At 41.7% G+C, this 18634-nt stretch overlaps 4 protein-coding genes across 4 annotated transcripts; 2 read left to right on the top strand and 2 right to left on the bottom strand.

Annotated features, from left to right (window-relative positions):
- The first annotated feature begins 149 nt into the window (after window positions 1–149).
- LOC139307122 (cleavage and polyadenylation specificity factor subunit 3) lies at window positions 150–5037 on the top strand. Its single transcript, XM_070931007.1, has 18 exons — window positions 150–220; window positions 351–414; window positions 816–913; window positions 1078–1206; window positions 1292–1469; window positions 1570–1659; window positions 1750–1900; window positions 2114–2289; window positions 2404–2562; window positions 2714–2860; window positions 3036–3188; window positions 3348–3456; window positions 3639–3737; window positions 3887–3981; window positions 4256–4343; window positions 4546–4612; window positions 4756–4852; window positions 4936–5037. Exons 1-18 carry the CDS (start codon window positions 150–152, stop codon window positions 5035–5037), a joined length of 2073 nt encoding a protein of 690 aa, XP_070787108.1.
- Window positions 5038–5742: 705 nt separating this feature from the next.
- On the bottom strand, window positions 5743–7826 carry LOC139307121 (dnaJ homolog subfamily C member 30, mitochondrial-like). The gene is made up of 2 exons (XM_070931006.1): window positions 7818–7826; window positions 5743–7388 (listed from the first exon to the last, which is right to left on the bottom strand). The coding sequence occupies exons 1-2, from the start codon at window positions 7824–7826 to the stop codon at window positions 6768–6770; spliced, it is 630 nt and encodes a 209-aa protein (XP_070787107.1). The 3' UTR covers window positions 5743–6767.
- A 755-nt stretch (window positions 7827–8581) lies between these two features.
- Window positions 8582–11045, top strand: LOC139307124 (isoamyl acetate-hydrolyzing esterase 1 homolog). The gene is made up of 6 exons (XM_070931008.1): window positions 8582–8659; window positions 8801–8853; window positions 9028–9179; window positions 9670–9831; window positions 9922–10043; window positions 10737–11045. Exons 1-6 carry the CDS (start codon window positions 8594–8596, stop codon window positions 10911–10913), a joined length of 732 nt encoding a protein of 243 aa, XP_070787109.1. The 5' UTR covers window positions 8582–8593; the 3' UTR covers window positions 10914–11045.
- A 31-nt stretch (window positions 11046–11076) lies between these two features.
- LOC139307125 (disintegrin and metalloproteinase domain-containing protein 17-like) lies at window positions 11077–18631 on the bottom strand (the record flags this gene model as incomplete). Its single annotated transcript, XM_070931009.1, has 10 exons — window positions 11077–12858; window positions 15118–15177; window positions 15362–15450; window positions 15568–15646; window positions 15858–15988; window positions 16554–16688; window positions 16826–16929; window positions 17090–17289; window positions 17951–18103; window positions 18602–18631. Coding segments are annotated over 10 exons (1401 nt in total), but the record flags the coding sequence as incomplete, so codon positions are not given.
- Between the last annotated feature and the right edge of the window lie 3 nt (window positions 18632–18634).

Below are 18634 nucleotides of genomic sequence, written 5' to 3'. Positions count from 1 at the left end.
TGATTCCCATCGGCGGTATTTTGGCACAACACCGGAAATGTGACGTTCCCGAGAGGAGGGCGCCCCCTCTCATTCATTTTACAAACACAGTACAGTATGACCTGATTTATTTTTTCTATTTTCAAATTTGGCTGCAAAAATTAACGCATATGGCTACAAAACGCAAAGTAGAGGTGATTGTCCCCGCGGAGGAAAGTGACCAGCTCCTAATTCGTCCACTGTGAGTTAATTTGTATTTTGTTTTTTATGAATAAAGGTTTTGAGTGATTGCCTTTATATGTACTCATAGTAACAACAAATAAATGCATCGTTAGCTATTTGCTAAATGCTGTTTTCTCATGTAACTGCAGGGGTGCTGGTCAGGAGGTTGGGAGGTCATGCATCATCCTGGAGTTCAAAGGAAGGAAGATTATGGTAAATATACTATGTATTACACACATATATAATAAAACTGGTCTTGTTGTGATTCAGCAATAAGTTGTAACTGTACAGTATGCTGCTGTGTGACTTCAAACAGATAAAAGTACCTCTCTCTAGATTAAAATTTCTAATAATATTCCATAACCCAATAACATATCTGCGAGTATTATTCAATTAAGTTATGGAACAACAGAAATGGCAGTACAACATGTAGTTCTATGTTCATATCATATCTAATCTATCATCTAATATGCAGGCTGTTATTATTTTTTATATTTTAATTATTGTTGTTTTATTGTGTCCTGTGTAGATTTTATGTACCCACAACAAAGCAGCATTGATACTGAGTGGATTAATTTATAATATATAAATTCAGTAATATTTGTGTTTGGCAGCTGGACTGTGGTATCCACCCTGGCTTGGAGGGAATGGATGCTCTCCCCTACATAGACTTGATTGACCCAGCCGAGATAGACCTACTGCTCATCAGCCAGTGAGTCTTTTATGTGTTGAACTGTCTATTTTTGATCAATTATAGATGCTCAACCTGATCTGTCTTGGTAATTTCCTCACTAAGGCATGCTCTTCTGCTTGAATTAAATTTTTATTATATTGTAAAACATAACTAAGGATTTGATGTATGTATCCCCTCACCAGTTTCCACTTGGATCACTGTGGAGCTCTGCCCTGGTTCCTCCAGAAGACCAGCTTTAAAGGCAGGACCTTCATGACCCACGCCACCAAGGCCATCTACCGCTGGCTGCTGTCCGACTACGTTAAAGTCAGGTAGGAGCAAGAGCGGTCAGTGTCATGTTTCACTCCTCCAAATTAATAATTGTTGTACCTCCAATAACTGTGTCTTTTATTGCAGCAACATTTCTGCAGATGACATGCTGTACACTGAGACTGACCTGGAGGAGAGCATGGACAAGATCGAGACCATCAACTTCCACGAGGTCAAGGAGGTGGCTGGAATCAAGTTCTGGTGCTACCACGCTGGTCATGTGCTGGGAGCTGCCATGTTCATGATCGAAATAGCTGGAGTCAAGGTAATGACTGTTTTTTTTCATGTATAACATTTGTTCTGTTTCAGAGAGTCCTGTTGTTCACTTAACAAGTCCATCGTCGGTCTGTTTTTCCCCTCCAAAGCTGCTGTACACAGGAGATTTCTCCAGACAAGAAGACAGGCATCTGATGGCAGCTGAGATCCCCAGCGTCAAACCTGACATCTTAATCATAGTACGCCTCATAATAAGTCACATTGGACACTACTTTTAATGGATCTTTAGTTGACCACAACGTGGTAAATCCTGTTAATTCTTTCTGCAGGAGTCAACATATGGCACCCACATCCATGAAAAGAGGGAGGAGCGTGAAGCTCGGTTCTGTAACACAGTCCATGACATCGTCAACAGAGAAGGCCGCTGTTTAATACCCGTGTTCGCTTTGGGGCGGGCCCAGGAACTGCTGCTCATCCTGGGTGAGAAGTCATGTGTCACTCCCTGATTTGGATTGTGCTTCTAAATAGGCAATTGTTAGCCTCTATGCTATCATTTATGACCCTTTATCATAACATGCTTTATATTTGCATTGTATTACACTTCTTTAAAAGTTAGTTTTGTCTGTTGCATCTGTTTTATATTATATATCAGCCAGAGGAGTCTGTAAGATTGTACTTCATGTTCTCCTGTAGATGAGTACTGGCAGAACCACCCAGAGCTCCATGACATCCCCATCTACTATGCTTCATCCCTGGCTAAGAAGTGCATGGCCGTGTACCAGACCTACGTCAACGCAATGAACGACAAGATCCGCAAGGCCATCAATATCAACAACCCTTTTGTCTTCAAGCACATCAGCAACCTCAAGGTAGAGAGCGCTGCAGACACAGGTGCCCAGACTGTTCTGTCTTTGGGCTCATCATCTGAACGTGGTGTCAAAAAGCCGCTGAATATCTATAAGTATGGTGTCGGTTCTTTCCAGAGCATGGATCACTTTGATGACATCGGCCCCAGCGTGGTGATGGCGTCTCCTGGTATGATGCAGAGCGGCCTCTCCAGAGAGCTCTTTGAGAGCTGGTGCACTGATAAGAGGAACGGAGTCATCATCGCTGGATACTGTGTGGAGGGCACACTGGCCAAGGTCAGACGGTAGACAAAGTGTCAAGTGTTATTCTGAGTTAGCAATAGACAGATACATCCAGTTTCGTCATTTACAGCAATTTTCTGATCATCTAAACTCTTAAACTCAACTACAGCAACTTACTGCAGTGTGTTGTGTGCACTTTCTGCAGCACATCATGTCTGAGCCGGAGGAGATCACCACCATGTCAGGACAGAAGCTGCAGCTGAAGATGTCAGTGGACTACATCTCCTTCTCTGCCCACACTGACTACCAGCAGACCAGCGAGTTCATCAGGGCTCTCAAACCACCACATGTGGTAGGAGAAGAAAATAATAACATTTTGATTTGTTTAAAATTCTCAGTCGCCTGTGCCCTTCGGTTGTATCAGTTGTAAATCAGAATCAGAATCAGAAATACTTAATTGATCCCTGGGGGAAATTGTACAGTACCGGTGCTCCCATTCAAGATTAGATGGTGCATGTTGTCTTCAGATCCTGGTCCATGGGGAGCAGAATGAGATGGCCCGTCTGAAGGCTGCTCTGATCAGGGAGTACGAGGATAATGACCAGGTTCACATCGAGGTCCACAACCCTCGTAACACAGAAGCTGTCACCCTCAACTTCAGAGGAGAGAAGCTGGCCAAGGTCAATAAACTGTCTGTTTTTTTTTCTTATTATTAGATTTACATGGTCTGAAGTCACTGTGGTCTCCTTCTGCATGTATTAGATGACACTATGAATGTTAAATACATAAATCCACACTGAAACATGAGTGAAGTTACTGAACACGACTCGTCCTCTCAGGTGATGGGCTCTCTGGCTGATAAGAAGTGTGCTCAGGGCCAGAGGGTGTCAGGCATACTGGTGAAAAAGAACTTCAACTACCACATCCTCAACCCCTCTGACCTTTCTAGTAAGTATTTTTGATGCAGTTAATCTGAAACTGTCTTTTTGTTTGCCTGCTGTCAGATCAGATATAGAGATAAATGTTACATGTTGGTTCTGTTGCTCCATACTCAGCTGTGCCGCCGCTTCTTTTAATATCTGACAAACCGGCGAGGCATCATGAAGTGACCTAATGCGTCTGTTTTGCAGCGTACACAGAGCTGGCCATGAGCACAGTGAAACAGTCCCAGGCCATCCCTTTCACCGGACCGTACTCACTGCTCGTCTGCCATCTGAGGAACCTCACAGGTAAAGACTGCTAAATTTGTGACCAATCCTTTTACAGTTTGATGTGAATTTTGATTTTGGTCCGTTCATGCAGAGCACACAGCTGCTTTCAATTTCACTGGTTAGGAGTTCACACCATACTGACTGTGGCGGCGTTTCCTCTGTCTCAGGTGACGTGGAAGAGCTGGATGGAACCGAGAAAAACACTTTGAAGATCTTTAAGAATATCACTCTGACCCATGAGGCTGGCATGGTGCTGCTGGAGGTGAGCGGTCACCTGGTGGTCCTGGTGCAGGACAGCAAGACTGGCTCAGTCTCCTTTTTTGCCCTGTCTTATGTCTAATCACATGGACCCTCTGACCTGAGGCTAAGACATGGGCACATTGTCAAAACACATGATCCCAGGTTTGGAGTGTGAATAGAATGGCCGGATATCATGTCTCAGATTTGCATGGGAAATTTACATTGTGGGCTGGGACTTCTGTGTTTTATTAATGGCTGCAATTCACCCACCTTTTTCTCTTTGTCTCCTGTTTCAGTGGATAGCTAACCCTCTCAATGACATGTATGCCGATGCTGTCACCACTGTTGTGCTGGAAGTCCAGTCAAACCCGAAGGCTCAGAAAGGTCGGTTTGGCAATCAGCTATGCATGTTGTTAATCCGGACCTTCAGTTTTGAATGTAATATGAACTGTAGGAAGCATACAGCTAATTACTTGAGTTTTATTTGAACCCAAAAAAGGCTTAATGCATTGTGTCTGGTTATTGCCATGGACTTTGTTGTTATGAATTCTTATTTAATTTGATTTAATTTGTGTTTTATTAACAGTCATGGAGACCCAGAGCGCCATTATGGACATGGACGTCTTCCAAACCCGACTAGGAGTCATGTTGCAGTGAGTGACACGCAAGCTAAATCCATACTAACATGTTTATAACATTGAAAGTTATGCTGAACTATAAAATGTCACCAGAAATAACAGTTCCTCAGTGGATCTTTAGTTCTAATAATAAATGTTGGGTCTCTCTCTGTCTTTAGGGACATGTTTGGGGAGGAATGTGTGGATTTCAGTGATGGTAAAAACATCTCTGTGACAGTAGATGGGAAGACGGTTCACATTTGCTTGGAAACAAGGGTGAGAAGCAGAACAGAACAATACATGTACGATTGTTGTTGTTTTTTTTTATTTTTCTCACCGATGTCCTCTCCTCTGATCAGTCGGTGTGCTTCGAGGACGAATGCACAGAGGACGACTCCCTGAGAGAGATGGTGGAGCTGGCAGTGCAGCGGCTCTACGATGCCCTCAACCCGGCCATCTGAGAGCGGAGACAGGTCTGCAGACGTGTTCGTAACCAGTCAGACTTCCCCTTTGAACTAACGTGGGATAGTCTCTCAAGCTCAGACATCACAGATATAAAAACAAAGAATACTCCAAATTCAGAGTTGAAAATTAACAATCAGTTGGGCTAAAACCTCTATCTGATATATAAGTCTGACATCCATATTTCTACACTACCAAGATCTACAGTGTTTTAGCTTGTTTTATCCCAAATACATCTTTAGATCCAATTCTTCTTATGCAATTTGGAGGGACTAGGTTTGCTTTTTACTTATTTATTGAACATGAAGGAGCTACCATGTAAGAAAAGGAAATAAATAAGCTGTGTAGATAGATTTGTTTTTATAGATGTTAGTGTTTTTTGTTTTTTGCAAGCACTTTTAATTATATTTAATACATGTACTGTATTTGTGGAGGTGCACTGTAGGTTTTGTTTGACCTGAGTTTGTTACTAATGTGCACTGATAAGACAGACTTGTTTACTTTTAACTGTGTTGAACTGTGAATTTCTAAATGCACTACATGTTTGTGATCATTATATGATGTTTGAAACAGACTTTTGCAAAAATTTGTGTCTTGAATCATTGGGTTGAAATCATCTTTAGGTTCCTTTGGTCACTTATTTCATCAGCAATGTTGGTGTTGACAAACAAGGGCGCCAACAAAAGACCCAAACAACATTTGTTTCACTGTGCTCTGACAGGCACGGCTCAAATGTATTAGTTAAATATCAGGACAATATAATCATTGATTTTTACAATAAATATCATCCAAGGCACATTTTTTAACTTAACTGTGAGCATAAACCCACAGTTCCTGTAATGCTTTAAAGTTTAATGGGCTGTCAAGAGATAACTGATCCACACATCCCTTCTTCCTTACATTGCTATACATAGTTCATAAATAGCAATACATTAAAACATAATCAAAACTTGCTTCACCAGTAAAAATAAAGAAATCTGCTGCACAGATGACTTTATAAAAGCCAAATGAGTTGAACTGCATCACTACCAGGTTGTAAATCCACCACTGGATCTTCCACTGTCAAAAAACATTCCTCAAAGATGATTTGGTAACCTTAGATGTTGCATTACCACCAAACATTTAAAAGATACCCATTCCTGCTGCTCGGAGTCGCACTGACTGTGTGTGAGCGACAAATTGTATAATTTCCTCCAGGGGATCAATAAAGTATTTCTGATTCTGATTGAGTGACACTCTCAAAAACCAGCGCACAGAATCATCTCAGCCACTGATGAATACTGTGCTGAAAGAGAAGTATACACTGCTGTGCTGAATGAGAAGTATACACTGCTGTGCTGAATGAGAAGTATACACTGCTGTGCTGAATGAGAAGTATACACGGCTGTGCTGAGATACACGCTTTCAGACTGAGGAACTGAAACAATTGCACATTACAGTCTTGGATTGGCAGCTTTACAGTGTAATCCTACAGAAAAATGCACAATTGCACAGTGTCACATCGACACAAAGGATGATATTAAGTCATCCATGGTATTTCACTGATATTTAGTTGTTCATGTCTTCCTGCATAGAGGACAAACAGCAAGCAGTGTTGTTTTTTGCAGTGTGAAGGGTGGTGATGATTCAAGGGACCCACAATACACTTCTCTTAAAAGGTGTCCAGAATTCCTAACAAGAACAACAGTCCTCCTCATTACATCCTCCATCTCCTCCATGTGGGTGAACTTCAACCCCGTTTTAAGCTGACCAGTAAGGCCACGGCCATTGCCAGCAGCACCCCGACTCCCACCTCCATCATCCTGTCCAGCTTCTTCTCCCCAATCGTCTCCTGCTTCTTCCTCAGCAACTCCTCTTTGCGGACTCTGATGTCTCTTTGTCTCTGCAGCTGCTCCTTGTAGTGGTTCTGGAAAAACTTGTCGAAATCAAAGACGCCTCCTCGGCTGTCTCCGCCCACCACAGACCGTCGGCTCTCGGTTTGCTTTGAGCTCCCCGCGGTGCTCTTGGCGGAGGGTCTGGCTGTTGCAATAAGGTCAGACTGGCTCAACAGACCCCGGTCGTACTTCTTCCTTAGTGCCTTATTGCACAGCACGGTGTAGGCCTCGCTGATCTCAGAGAAGCGAACAGTGGCCTCCTCCCCACCAGCGTTTCTGTCCGGGTGGTAGATGAAGGACTGCTTGTAGTAGGCTGTTTTTATCTGGGCTTGAGTGGCGGTAGGTGTCACCTCCAGGATTTCATAGTAGCCTGTTTTGGTTTTGTAAAGGGGCTCAGCTCGGGCCCCGTTGCCGCTGTAAGCTCTGATAAAAACAAGCTGTCCATGTCCCCAACACAAACGCCGACTACCGAGGCTCTGAAGTCGACAAGCAGACCTGAAGGTGCAGGAAGTCCTGCGAAACTTGGCATTACAGTTACTCCGGCACAGAGGGAGACTTCTTTCTATATTTTGAACCCGGGTCTTGTTAGGAAGTGAATACTCTTTGTTAAGTCCACGACAATAGTAATATTCAGCGACATTTCCGTTTTTCCAAACATCGTTAACAGTACCAAACAGAGGTGTTACCCTTGTGTAACTGTCCTGTGAAACTCCAACGGTCACTCTGTGCGCAGCAGTGTCGGCTCCAAACACTTCGCCATTTTGAATATCACTCAACAGAAACCCCGCCGATAGGGAAGAAGCCCGTATTGCACTTTTAACTTGTTTGTTCGGACTTTCCAGGAGGTAACGTTTACATGTTTCATGTGCAAAGTCGTACGCTCCCCTTCCAAGGCGATGCCTGACCTCCGCCATGTTTACAAGGAGCGAAGAAGAAAAGTGATTTCCGTGATGATGAGAGAGGCTCCTCTAACTGCAGCGCCTCCCAGTGGAGGATATGAAATAGTAAACTCAAAGTTCTACTATTTTGCACAGCCATTGACCAAAAGGTTTATGCAGATATATTATGTTTGAGAAATTCTGTACATTTGCAGAATATATTACCAAAAATCTAACCAACAGACAAAATAATAGTGGTAACACTTTATTTCACATTTCACTCATTTTCTTTTCTTTCCGAAGTAGTTTCCTGGAATGTAATTTGGTATTACTTGTAAGGTAAATAGAGATCTCGTTTAATTCCAGTTAACTACTGGCACAGCAGGTCAGCTGAACTTGCAAAAATGTGAATTTTGTCTGCAGGCAAGCATACAATTCAACATACATACTCATTTGCCGGCCTACCCTAAATAAATCCAAATTTTGACTTTCAAGGGAAAATAGCCAGATTTCGACTTTCTGAGTCAAAACGATGAGATATTAAGTCCATATTCTCTCTTTTTAATCATGATTTTTTAAAAAGCAATAATAAGTGAATAAGACATAATCTTGACTTCCTGTCGGAAATGGGCTTTGTTTATATATAATAATTATATCTATCAAGCAAAAATGCATTATTTTGCTAAATAACATCTAAAAAAAGATCATGATGTTAAGACTTTTATTGTGAAGTATGGTAAAACGCCCCTCCCCTAACCGGAAGTTCGGTTTATTCTGTGCAGCCAGTTCATACATACAAGTTCATGATGTCCAAGTTCAAAACAGTAATTTGGCCTAAAGTGATTTTATTTGGGGATTCCATCACGCAGGTTAGCCAATGCATGAAAATCGATGAATCGATTTAAGGACTGTAATATTATATTGCATTTTGTCTGCTACTTGTTAGTTAGCTAGCATTAGCTGCTAGCTTAAGTTTGGCATGTATAAAACAGTGCTGTTGATTCTTTCAGTTTTCATTTCAAGCCAATGGGTGGGGTGCTGACATTGCCAACAAACTAGCAAGGTAAGTAGGTCCCATATAGTGGATGTTGATTTGTTGTAGCCTTCATATAAGTGCTCATCTAATTTCTCATAAACAGAGACTTCAGTAACAGTCATCCAGAGCTATGAACAGAAAGGGTACTGATGTGATGTGCCTTTGACTGATATCTGAACCTGACATATGTTTTTCCTTCAGAAAGTGTGATGTTGTAAACAGAGGACTGTCTGGCTACAACTCCAGATGGGCCAAGATAGTTCTTCCTCGCCTCATCGACAGCCAAAACTCAGCAGACAACAACATAGCTGCTGTCACTGTCTTCTTTGGAGCCAACGACTGTGCCCTGGAAGGTACAACTTCACTGACTGAACCTATAAAGACAATTTAAGAAGTTTAGTAATTATAAATATTTTACTGCAAACTCTCTGAATCTGATTTTTAAATATTATATTATTTTATAGATTTCTATAGTTTTTTTTCTTGCTTGTGTTATGAATATTTGGACAGTTGTGTTGTGTGTGTGTGTGTTGTTTATGACTACAATAAAATATGTGTGCACTGTCGGATGTCAGTAGAATTACTTTTTTTTTGGTGTTCTGAATTTTGAAATGAGCTGATAGAAAATGTAGGATCCAGTGTGTTTGGCGCTTGGCCCATACTTGAGACTAAAAGTCAGGATGTGTCAGAAATGCAACACTAAGTTGCTGGAGTACCACATCCTCTGCACTTCACTGCTTGGGCTTCTTGGGATTATCCAAAATGAGTCATTGAAAACAATGTTTGACATAGAAATATTGTATTGTATGATTTTGCCTCCTTTCGTCTGTTCCTGTCGAGCAGATAAAAACCCCCAACAGCACGTCCCCCTGCAGGAGTATTCAGAGAACCTGAAGGAGATCACCAGGCTGCTGGCATCAGCTGGAGTGTCAGCAGACAGAGTTATCTTCATCACCCCTCCACCTGTTTATGAGCCCGCCTGGGAGAAGGAGTGCATTTTGAAAGGTAACACGGTGTTTCTCCTCCTTTTGTTCTTGTATCATCACACAGACAGTTTTTAAAAAGATCATGAGTGCTTCTTCATTTCTTTTTCAGGATGTCCCCTCAATCGCCACAACTCTGCAGCGGGGCAGTATGCCCAGGCGTGCGTCCAGGCTGCTGGTCAGTGTGGTACAGACGTCCTGGACCTCTGGACACTCATGCAGAAAGATGGACAGGTGGGTGGTACTTGACATCACTGCTGTGTGTTGTTAGAGGCCACTGTAACATGCAATCCCCACACATCACAAGGGAAAACTTCTTTTTTTTAAATTACCAAATAATACCCAAGAATTTACCGGGAAAGAACTATGTAATTTGGCACTTTGTATAAGGAAAGTAGTGATAACTTCCAGTTATGCTGCTAGTGAAAACTAGAGATTCTTTAAGTCAGTGCACAACACGTCAGCCAAATATGAAAATACATGAACTTTGTCTGCAGGCAAACATACAATTCAACATATATAGAGAATAATATTTCCATTTCTTTTGATTTAAATTGAGATTTTCCCTATAATTAGTACCACATTACGTAGTTAGACGATCTTGGACCCATAAAATAAAGCATTGCTGGAACAGCAATTTATTTAGATCTTTAGTTCATCTAAATTCCAGATTTCTGAATCAGCTGATGAACTGGATGGGAAGATGGGAAAATATAGTCTATATTGTCAATATGGCGTCTTTTAATGTTTCAAACATTTGATCCTTACAAATGTCTCGCTGCGAGATAAACTGAAAACGTCAACCTAAATGTGTTCAGACCCAGTACTAATAGTATTCATTTTACCCCATTGTCTTTCTCTAAATTCATCCTTTAAAGAAAGCCTTCCAGTGGCCTCAGACATCCTGTTTTGTCCTCCGCTCCACAGGACTACACGGCCTACCTGTCCGACGGGCTGCATCTCTCAGAGAAGGGAAACAAGTTTGTGTCTCAGCACCTGTGGGAGCTGCTGGAGGGTCGTGTGGCCAATCTGCCGTTCATCCTGCCCTACTGGGGAGACGTCGACGCCAAGAGCCCAGAGAGCAGCCTCCTCTGCGACCAGTGAAGGAGAGGACGTTGGAAAACATATTCTGTGGAGAACCAAACCCTCACCAGCATTCATGTGTTGCACTTCGTAAACTGCGAGCCTGACCGGGACTGCATTCCTGCTCTGAAACAATAAAGCAGCTGTGATTTATATTTGTCAAATGTGAGACCATGTATTAATGTTTAAAATTCACAATAAAGATTTTTATTTTGAGATGTGTGTAGGTAATACAAGCAAAAAAAGGAACTCAAGGGTGGACATTTATGAGCATAGAAGCATTAAGAATATACACATCAGAATATATGACACAGGACATCTGCTCATTGTGTAACAGTTCACATCCATCCAGAAGTCAATGTTAGCTACACCTACAGTGAAATACATATTTATAATGTTAACGTGACACAGTAGGCAACAGTGGTGAGACAGCATTAAATAAGAGAAAGAGGTGCATAACTCACGTTGGCACAATGACAGAAAACCAAGCGGAAAAATAAGCAGACTTTTTTTTAAAAATAATTTAATGCGGGATTGTCCAGATTCATGTTCATCTTGCGGGTATTTTTGACTTTTTTCGCACAGAAGTCGGCTCGGAGCGGTTAGGCACAAACTCAGAAAAGGCACCGCGTTGTTTCATACAGGGGTCAAGAATACAGGACAAATGACCATCACTGTATCAGGGTCTTCAGAGACGAGATTACTTTCTCTTAAAGTTTCAACGGATGGACAAATAAAATAAGTGTAATACTTAGACGACCACTCGAAACTTTGCACAGTATTAAAATGTTGCGTCCTAATCACAAAGGGGTCACGATATTATAAAAGCCTGAAATTTTTAACAGAAATCATTGATGACACACAACACAGTAAGAGCACATACTCAACTTATTTAAGTTCTCCGGTGATGTATAAAATACTTCAAGTGCAGTTCTGACACAGAGATTCAGGACAAAACATTTTTAAGTCAACTTCAGTGTTTGCTGTCTAAGATATATATATCACACTGAAATGTTAACTTTTACAGGAAAATAACCACAGTTACAACATCAATAACAATATTACATCTTTCACCTGTTAATCTGTTAGTGGAGCAAACCGGTGAGATACTTTGTGTACGAGCATTTAGAGGGAAAAGGGCAAAGCTGAGGCTTTTTTTTTTTTAAACTTATGATCCACAATCATAGCTCACTTTTTTTCTTTTCTTTTTTTTTTTTTAAACAGGACACATTGGCTAAAGCGGAGAGAGCCTTGGGATCGCTGTCATTGGTTTTCATCTTTTTTGTTCTTGAAAAAATATGTATATTCAGAAACCTTGTGTTTGGGCAAACAGCCCACGGTGGATTCATTTGCACAGACCTACTCAGATCTCCCAGACTTCATCTGGAAAAACTGAAAAATAAAAAAGGCACAGTATTTTTTTTTTTTTTTTTTTTTACCACAGGCACACAAAAACATGAATTCAGTCAGTAACTGTTTTATTTGCAGTCACTGCATGCACGTTTGCATGTTCCCTAAAACACAGATCAGTACTGGTTGTTTACTCTCAGCACTCGGTCTCTTTAGTATCAATGCAGTCCTGCCTCTTGAGGCGCCGCCGGTCCCTGCCTGGCGGATTCTGTTCGGTCAGATCCTCGTAGGAGGATTTCGTAGCCGACGAGCAGGCTCCTGCGGTTGTGAAATCGTCCGACGGGCCCTCCTCTCCCAGGTGAGAGTCGCTGCTGGTGGTGTCCTCCTGGATGGTGGCCATCCGCGGCCCCCCTGCGCTGTCCGGGGTGGGGCCGCAGCTCGGGCCGGGGGCCAGGGTACTGCTGCTGGCCGCGGGAGGGGCCCCGACCTGGCTCAGCTGCTGAGGCTGCTGGGGCAGGGAGGAGGGCCCGGTCCGGCCGGCGGAGGAGGAGGGAGGCTGAGGAGACTTGACGATGCGCACGGACGCTGACTCGAGGTTGTTCAGCATGTCTTGACTCTGAAGAGCAAAAACATCATGTGAGACTGAAGCACGTCGAAGCAGACCGTCTCTGACTGAGGTGGGATCCATTCCCTTTTTACTCCATTCTGCATCAGATATTTCTCCTGATCTTCAGTTGAACATCATGAAATTGTTTATTAAAACCCTAAAGCTGTCTCCATTATACTTCAAGACAAATGTAGTAATATTCATCTGCTATCTCCATCCCATTATCATCACCAATACCCGCTTTAAAAAAGGGAATGAGTAAAACAAACATTTCTCATGGTGGACATTGTTGTCAAACAGAGGTGTAACTATTATTAATCATGGCTGCAGTCCATTTAGGAGCACAAGGGTCCTGATATTGTGCACTGGCTCACTTGCAGGATTTCCTGTCACACCTAAATGGAATTAAGCCATCATTAATGTTATTAGTTGCTCCTGTGCTTTTGCTGCTACAAGTCAAAATGCCTGCCATGTGAAAGGTCTACAGAGAATATGCACCCTCAGTCTCAACGTGTTCCCATCAAACCTACAAAAAGGACTTAACACAGTGCAGACAGCCATTAAAAAAAGAAAAAGAAAGGGCAAATAAAAATAACAATCACCTAAAGGACACTACCCTCTTCATGTTGTGGCTTTGAACAGCAGCAGATGCAAACTTAAAATGTTGACACACACTCCATCTGATTTCACAAAAGACAACAAGGTGCAACCTGTTCAGTCCTCTCTCTGTTTGAATACTCCGAAAATGCAATCTTGCTGTCTTGAGGTAATTTCTGATCGGACTGACTCTGCTTGGACGACATCTGTGCAGAGGAACTGCTGTTCAGTCACATTAAACTATTAGCTTCTATTTTTTTTATTAGCCTCTCTCACTTCATCAGTGAGTTTTGAGGGCTGGAAACGTGCAACCAGATCAGTGATTACATCAAGGAGTAAGTGACTGCAGGAGTATCCCAAACATGGGCCACCGACCATGCATCATCATGGACTCAATGGCAACGCATCGCAACACCAAAACCATGGCACACGCACTCACCTATGGCGGGAGCTCTACTACAAACTTCCACCATCTGCTGCAGTTCCAATGAGAATGGAAAGGGCCAAGGCAAAGAGTGATGGACAGGTCATTCGGCGCTGGAACCCAGCAGGGACAGTGAGGCCCTTACTGACGACTAACCTGACCACTGGTTCACACAGCTTCAAGTCACAGCTTCTTTTAGGATTCTAAATCTGTGTCCTTCTCTCACTCCTGTATTTTCAAGACTGTGGGCCAATTTAGCTCCAGACTGTCTTGAGAATGATGTTACAAAAAGGTTTATTAGGTTTAAGAGTATGAATGTTTTGTAGCAGCACATAATGAATATCAAAGAGACAATAAATATTATGTGAAATTACAAAGTAAGGCATTACTCTCTTGTGATGCCACAAACAGCATTTCTAAAAGCACCTGAAAACTTTTCAAATCTTACATCTTTCTCAATAACAATAAATGTTCATGAAATAAGCAACAATCAAAGTTATATTTTCAATGATCAAGTGTTTAACACTCAAAAGTGCAGCTAATCTGCCTTATAGGACTGAGTGCAAGAGGTTTCATCAGCTTTGATCGACAGTGGCCTGCAGCACGAGCAAACAACCCCATAGCAGCGATCAGATTTGATTTCAAATATGGCTAAATCCTGATTGGTGCACAAACGTACGTAACTTCCCCTTTTTCCAACTGAGCTCTGTTGTTGAGTTATGTTGTGTTCAGGTACTACTCCTCCCCTCAGAACAAAAAGAAAAATGAGAATTGAGAAAATATGTTTTCAGGAAACAAATCTATTAACAAATTAAAAAAAAATCTTAAAAAGGATCACAAAAGCCAGCTATTTTTAAGATTCTTGATTTTCTACATTTCTAAAGCTATTTCTAACCACTGTCAAACACAGAAGAGATATGTTTGATGCATCTGTAAATAAATAGTAAAATAGTACATTCTTATTTTTATTTTATTGTCGGTAATTTAATCTAATTTGTTTTCCTCTCGGCTAGAGTTTTGCTGACTCGACACGTTGTAACACGTAGTTTAATGGTGACAGATCATGCAGGGATCCAGAGAAAAAGGCAAATATCTCAACATGAACAATCAACCGTCATGCTCCCCTCGCCATCCCATATTAAAGATATCAGCGTGTTTAAAAAAGTAATGTTGTATTAGTTTGGTTAGTGTGGCAGCAAGGCTAGTGCCAAGATCACATGTGGGCATTTGAGAGATGAGAAACTTACACTTGGAGGGTAATAGAAAGACTTTGTGTTCTCCTCGTACTGCTGGTCAAGTCGTTTGTCCTGCAGAAAAAAAAAAAAAGGACAGGGCTGTCAGTGTTTGACAAAATAGAAGAATTAATTACTCTAGCGGGTAAAGAGAAAATTTACCATCAACTACAGAGCTACAGAAACCAAAAAAGGAGCAGTTAATGGTACACTAAAGACACTGGAAACTAGTGTAAACTGATGTCCAGCTGTTTCTTACCACACAGTGAACCAGAATACTGAGAGGAATCCAGAAGACGAGGGAAAACACCACGACAGAGCCCACTATGTTATCAGCCAGGAACTTCCCTGATGGAGGGGTGGCGTTGAGGATGGTTGTCGAGACAAAACAAAACAAGACGAAGTTAATGTGAGTGAAAATTATGGTTGATTAGTTTTCAAAGTGGCCCGTTGTAACCAACTCACCAAATGTGTTAATGTCCAGCTTGTCGATAAAATCCCACAATCTCTCGATGACGTCCTGCACCTGCTTCATGCACTTTCCCTGTTTTAACGAGAGAAAGTCGACGCTCTCCAAACAGCCAAATAAAGCAAAATCAATAAACTCATTGTAACTTTCATACAATTTTGTAAGACCTGTTAGTGCTGGACTGTGTTAACAACTACAAGAAAATACTAAACATGGTGAAAACATGGTAGGATCAGCTGGAATCCCGTCTGGAGAGTGGGCGTATATAAAAGATTTGGGGACTCACGGCCTCGTCACAGAAGCCCACAGTGCAGGGTTTTCCTTTGCGAAGGAAAAGGAAACTGCCATTGGCCTGAATGAAGGGAGAGCAGGTGCCATTTTTTCCCCTGCAGCACACTTTACATGAGTCCTCAGTCTCTGCAAACACAAAAGGGGATCAACTTAAATGACATTCAACCGTTTTATATATTTGCAAAATTATACTAACTATGCCCTCCATTAACAGTGGCAGTAGACACAGAGATTAAAAGATTCATTCAGACATGTTAATCTCTTAAAATCATTTTAATAGGCCGCTGCCATCTGGAAAAATCCTATAACTAATCTAAGCTTGTAGGATTTTCCACATCCAACAGAGGACCCTTTAATCCTTCAACTAAAGTTCAAATATGAAAATTGCCAAAACATTAGTATCATGGTTTTAAAAGCTTGTGTCTTCCTGGGAGTTTATCTTAGTGTGTAACTGACAACATATTCCTGAATACATCAATGAAATTATTCTTTTTTTTCATAAACAAAACCAAATCCTTAAATCATGCTTGAAATTTCCAAGGTATGATTTCCATTTCTTTCCTTTAAATTTCATGATTTTGCCTGTCTGGGATACACCCTTCTCCGGGACCTCCATGACCACTGGGCATCTGCGGTTTTACAGGTCACTTTTGCACCTTTTTTTCCTGATCTTGTGACAAATGCTCTTTACCGTTGCAGGCACAGGACTGAAGGTTCTGCATGGCCTCACAGAAAGGGTTGCACTCTCCATTGTGACACCGGCCGTTGTCGACACACACTGTGTTGTCTTCAGCGTTTTCAGGAGGTGGACATTTGCTGCTGTTGCCTAACGTGAAGAAAAAGTAGATGTAGTTTTTCAAGATATTAATAATTTATCATTTTAAAAAGGTACCCAAACACCACAGCAAACAGCCTTCCAGTGATCGCTGCAGCTCTTGTGTTCGACCAGCAGGAGGCGCTCACCTGTGCAGGAGGATATGCCTTTGCAGGTAGCACTAATTGGTTCCTGGCACCTTGTTCCTGCCTGCTCAAACTTGCAATTCCTACAGCAAGGGCTGTTTCTGTCGCTGTGGAGAGAACAGAGACATGTGTGACTCAAACTAGTACCACAAAGATCTTCCGACATCTGAAGTTCAATCAAGTAATCCAAAGTTTGAGCGTGTATTTAGACTTGACAAGTATGTTTTGTACTGTACTTGTAATTTATCTGTCTTTTGGACATCATACCTGCACTGTGCAACACCTTTGAATTTGCAGTCGGATGAGCAGCAGGGGTCATCGTTGAGGTGGAGTAGCCCGGGGTCGCACTCTTCCCCCTCCTCCACTCTGGAGTTCCCACATACTTTACTGTTCCTCTCCTTAAAGCACAAGGGAGCCTTGAAACGTAACGTCTTTCCTACGGAGATCTTGCTGCAATTGGAGAAACGCTTTAGGGGAGAGGCAGAAGTAGACAGGGGTTAGATGTTAACTAGGAGTGGATGCTTTATGCTCACCTGTGAAAGGTCATGTGACAAAGGACTGCTGTAGATCTAAAATACTAGAATAATAACAACAGATGTAAATCTTTGTCTGATGCAAAAACATTAACTGCTATTTATAAAACTATGCATACATTTACAGCCACATAAACAGTCTCATGGCCTTTGTATGCATTTTTAATCGATGCATACTGATGGGATTCAAAATTTAGTTTTAACTAAAGATAGATATCTACAAAAGGGTCTTGCTTCAAACGCGCAACGAGTCACAACAGATAAATAGCAGCATTTCCACCTCAAACTGCAGCAAAATTCATATGCATATTAGCTGTTAAGGCCAATGGTGGAGGAGGTAAAGTACATTTACTGTCTGTCATTATATTTCTCAGGAACAACTGTGACTCACATTTATCCAACATCTCTGTAGATTAAGCAACTCATTTAGAGATGGTATTCACACTTCATATCACACTTTGCATCATTAACTCAGCGTATCCTCATAACTGTCAGCATAGTTTGTTATATACCTAGCGGTTATTCTTCTATTGTATCGTATCTTACTGTATGCTGAATACCATATTTTTTACTTGTTCAGTATTTGGAAAGGTACCTTGTTATTGACATGGTCTCCGCTCACAGCAATAGGGTACATGACAAACTTCCCCCCCTGGTCGTCACTGGGAGCACAGTAAGGGATGTTGTCAGGATCGTGCTCTGCCCCAAAGTTATGGCCCAGCTCATGAGTGGTCACCAAATCTGCCTCCTGATGGGACACACACCAGATTTATTAGTTATAAACTTGTAGTTTACTACTGCATCTATGAGAGCAAATCGCACACAAATTAAATTAAATCAAGCAACAAATGCAGGAATGATACTGTCTTTACTCAACACAGAGATGCTGGTGTTTAACTACTACTCATAACACTGATTTCACTGACAAAAAGCATGTATATTATCATTTATGCTCAACTGATGATGAACCAATAACCCCAAAACCCCAAACTTCCTCCCAGCTCAGATTAATGTTTTGAAACTGTAAACTGTGCCGAGGAGCAAGCAGTGCACTGGCAAGCTGAGGTGTTAAAATGCAACCCGGTTAACATCATTACTCATAACACCCACTCAAAAAGGTGTGTCTGCCCTACTTAGAATCTGAACTTGGCAGGAGGACATGTTGCACAACATCCTGGGTAAAAGCGAGTGCATCTAGTCATTAGTTTTGTCAAAGATAATGATTGAAAAATGGGGTAAAACAGACCTTTGTTAGGATGGTTTTGCCATAGTTCTTGGT

This window comes from Enoplosus armatus, assembly GCF_043641665.1.
Source record: "Enoplosus armatus isolate fEnoArm2 chromosome 15 unlocalized genomic scaffold, fEnoArm2.hap1 SUPER_15_unloc_1, whole genome shotgun sequence".
NCBI classification, from domain to species: domain Eukaryota; kingdom Metazoa; phylum Chordata; class Actinopteri; order Centrarchiformes; family Enoplosidae; genus Enoplosus; species Enoplosus armatus.
Note: the sequence above shows the minus strand (reverse complement) of the source record. Positions and strands in the feature narration are given on the sequence as shown.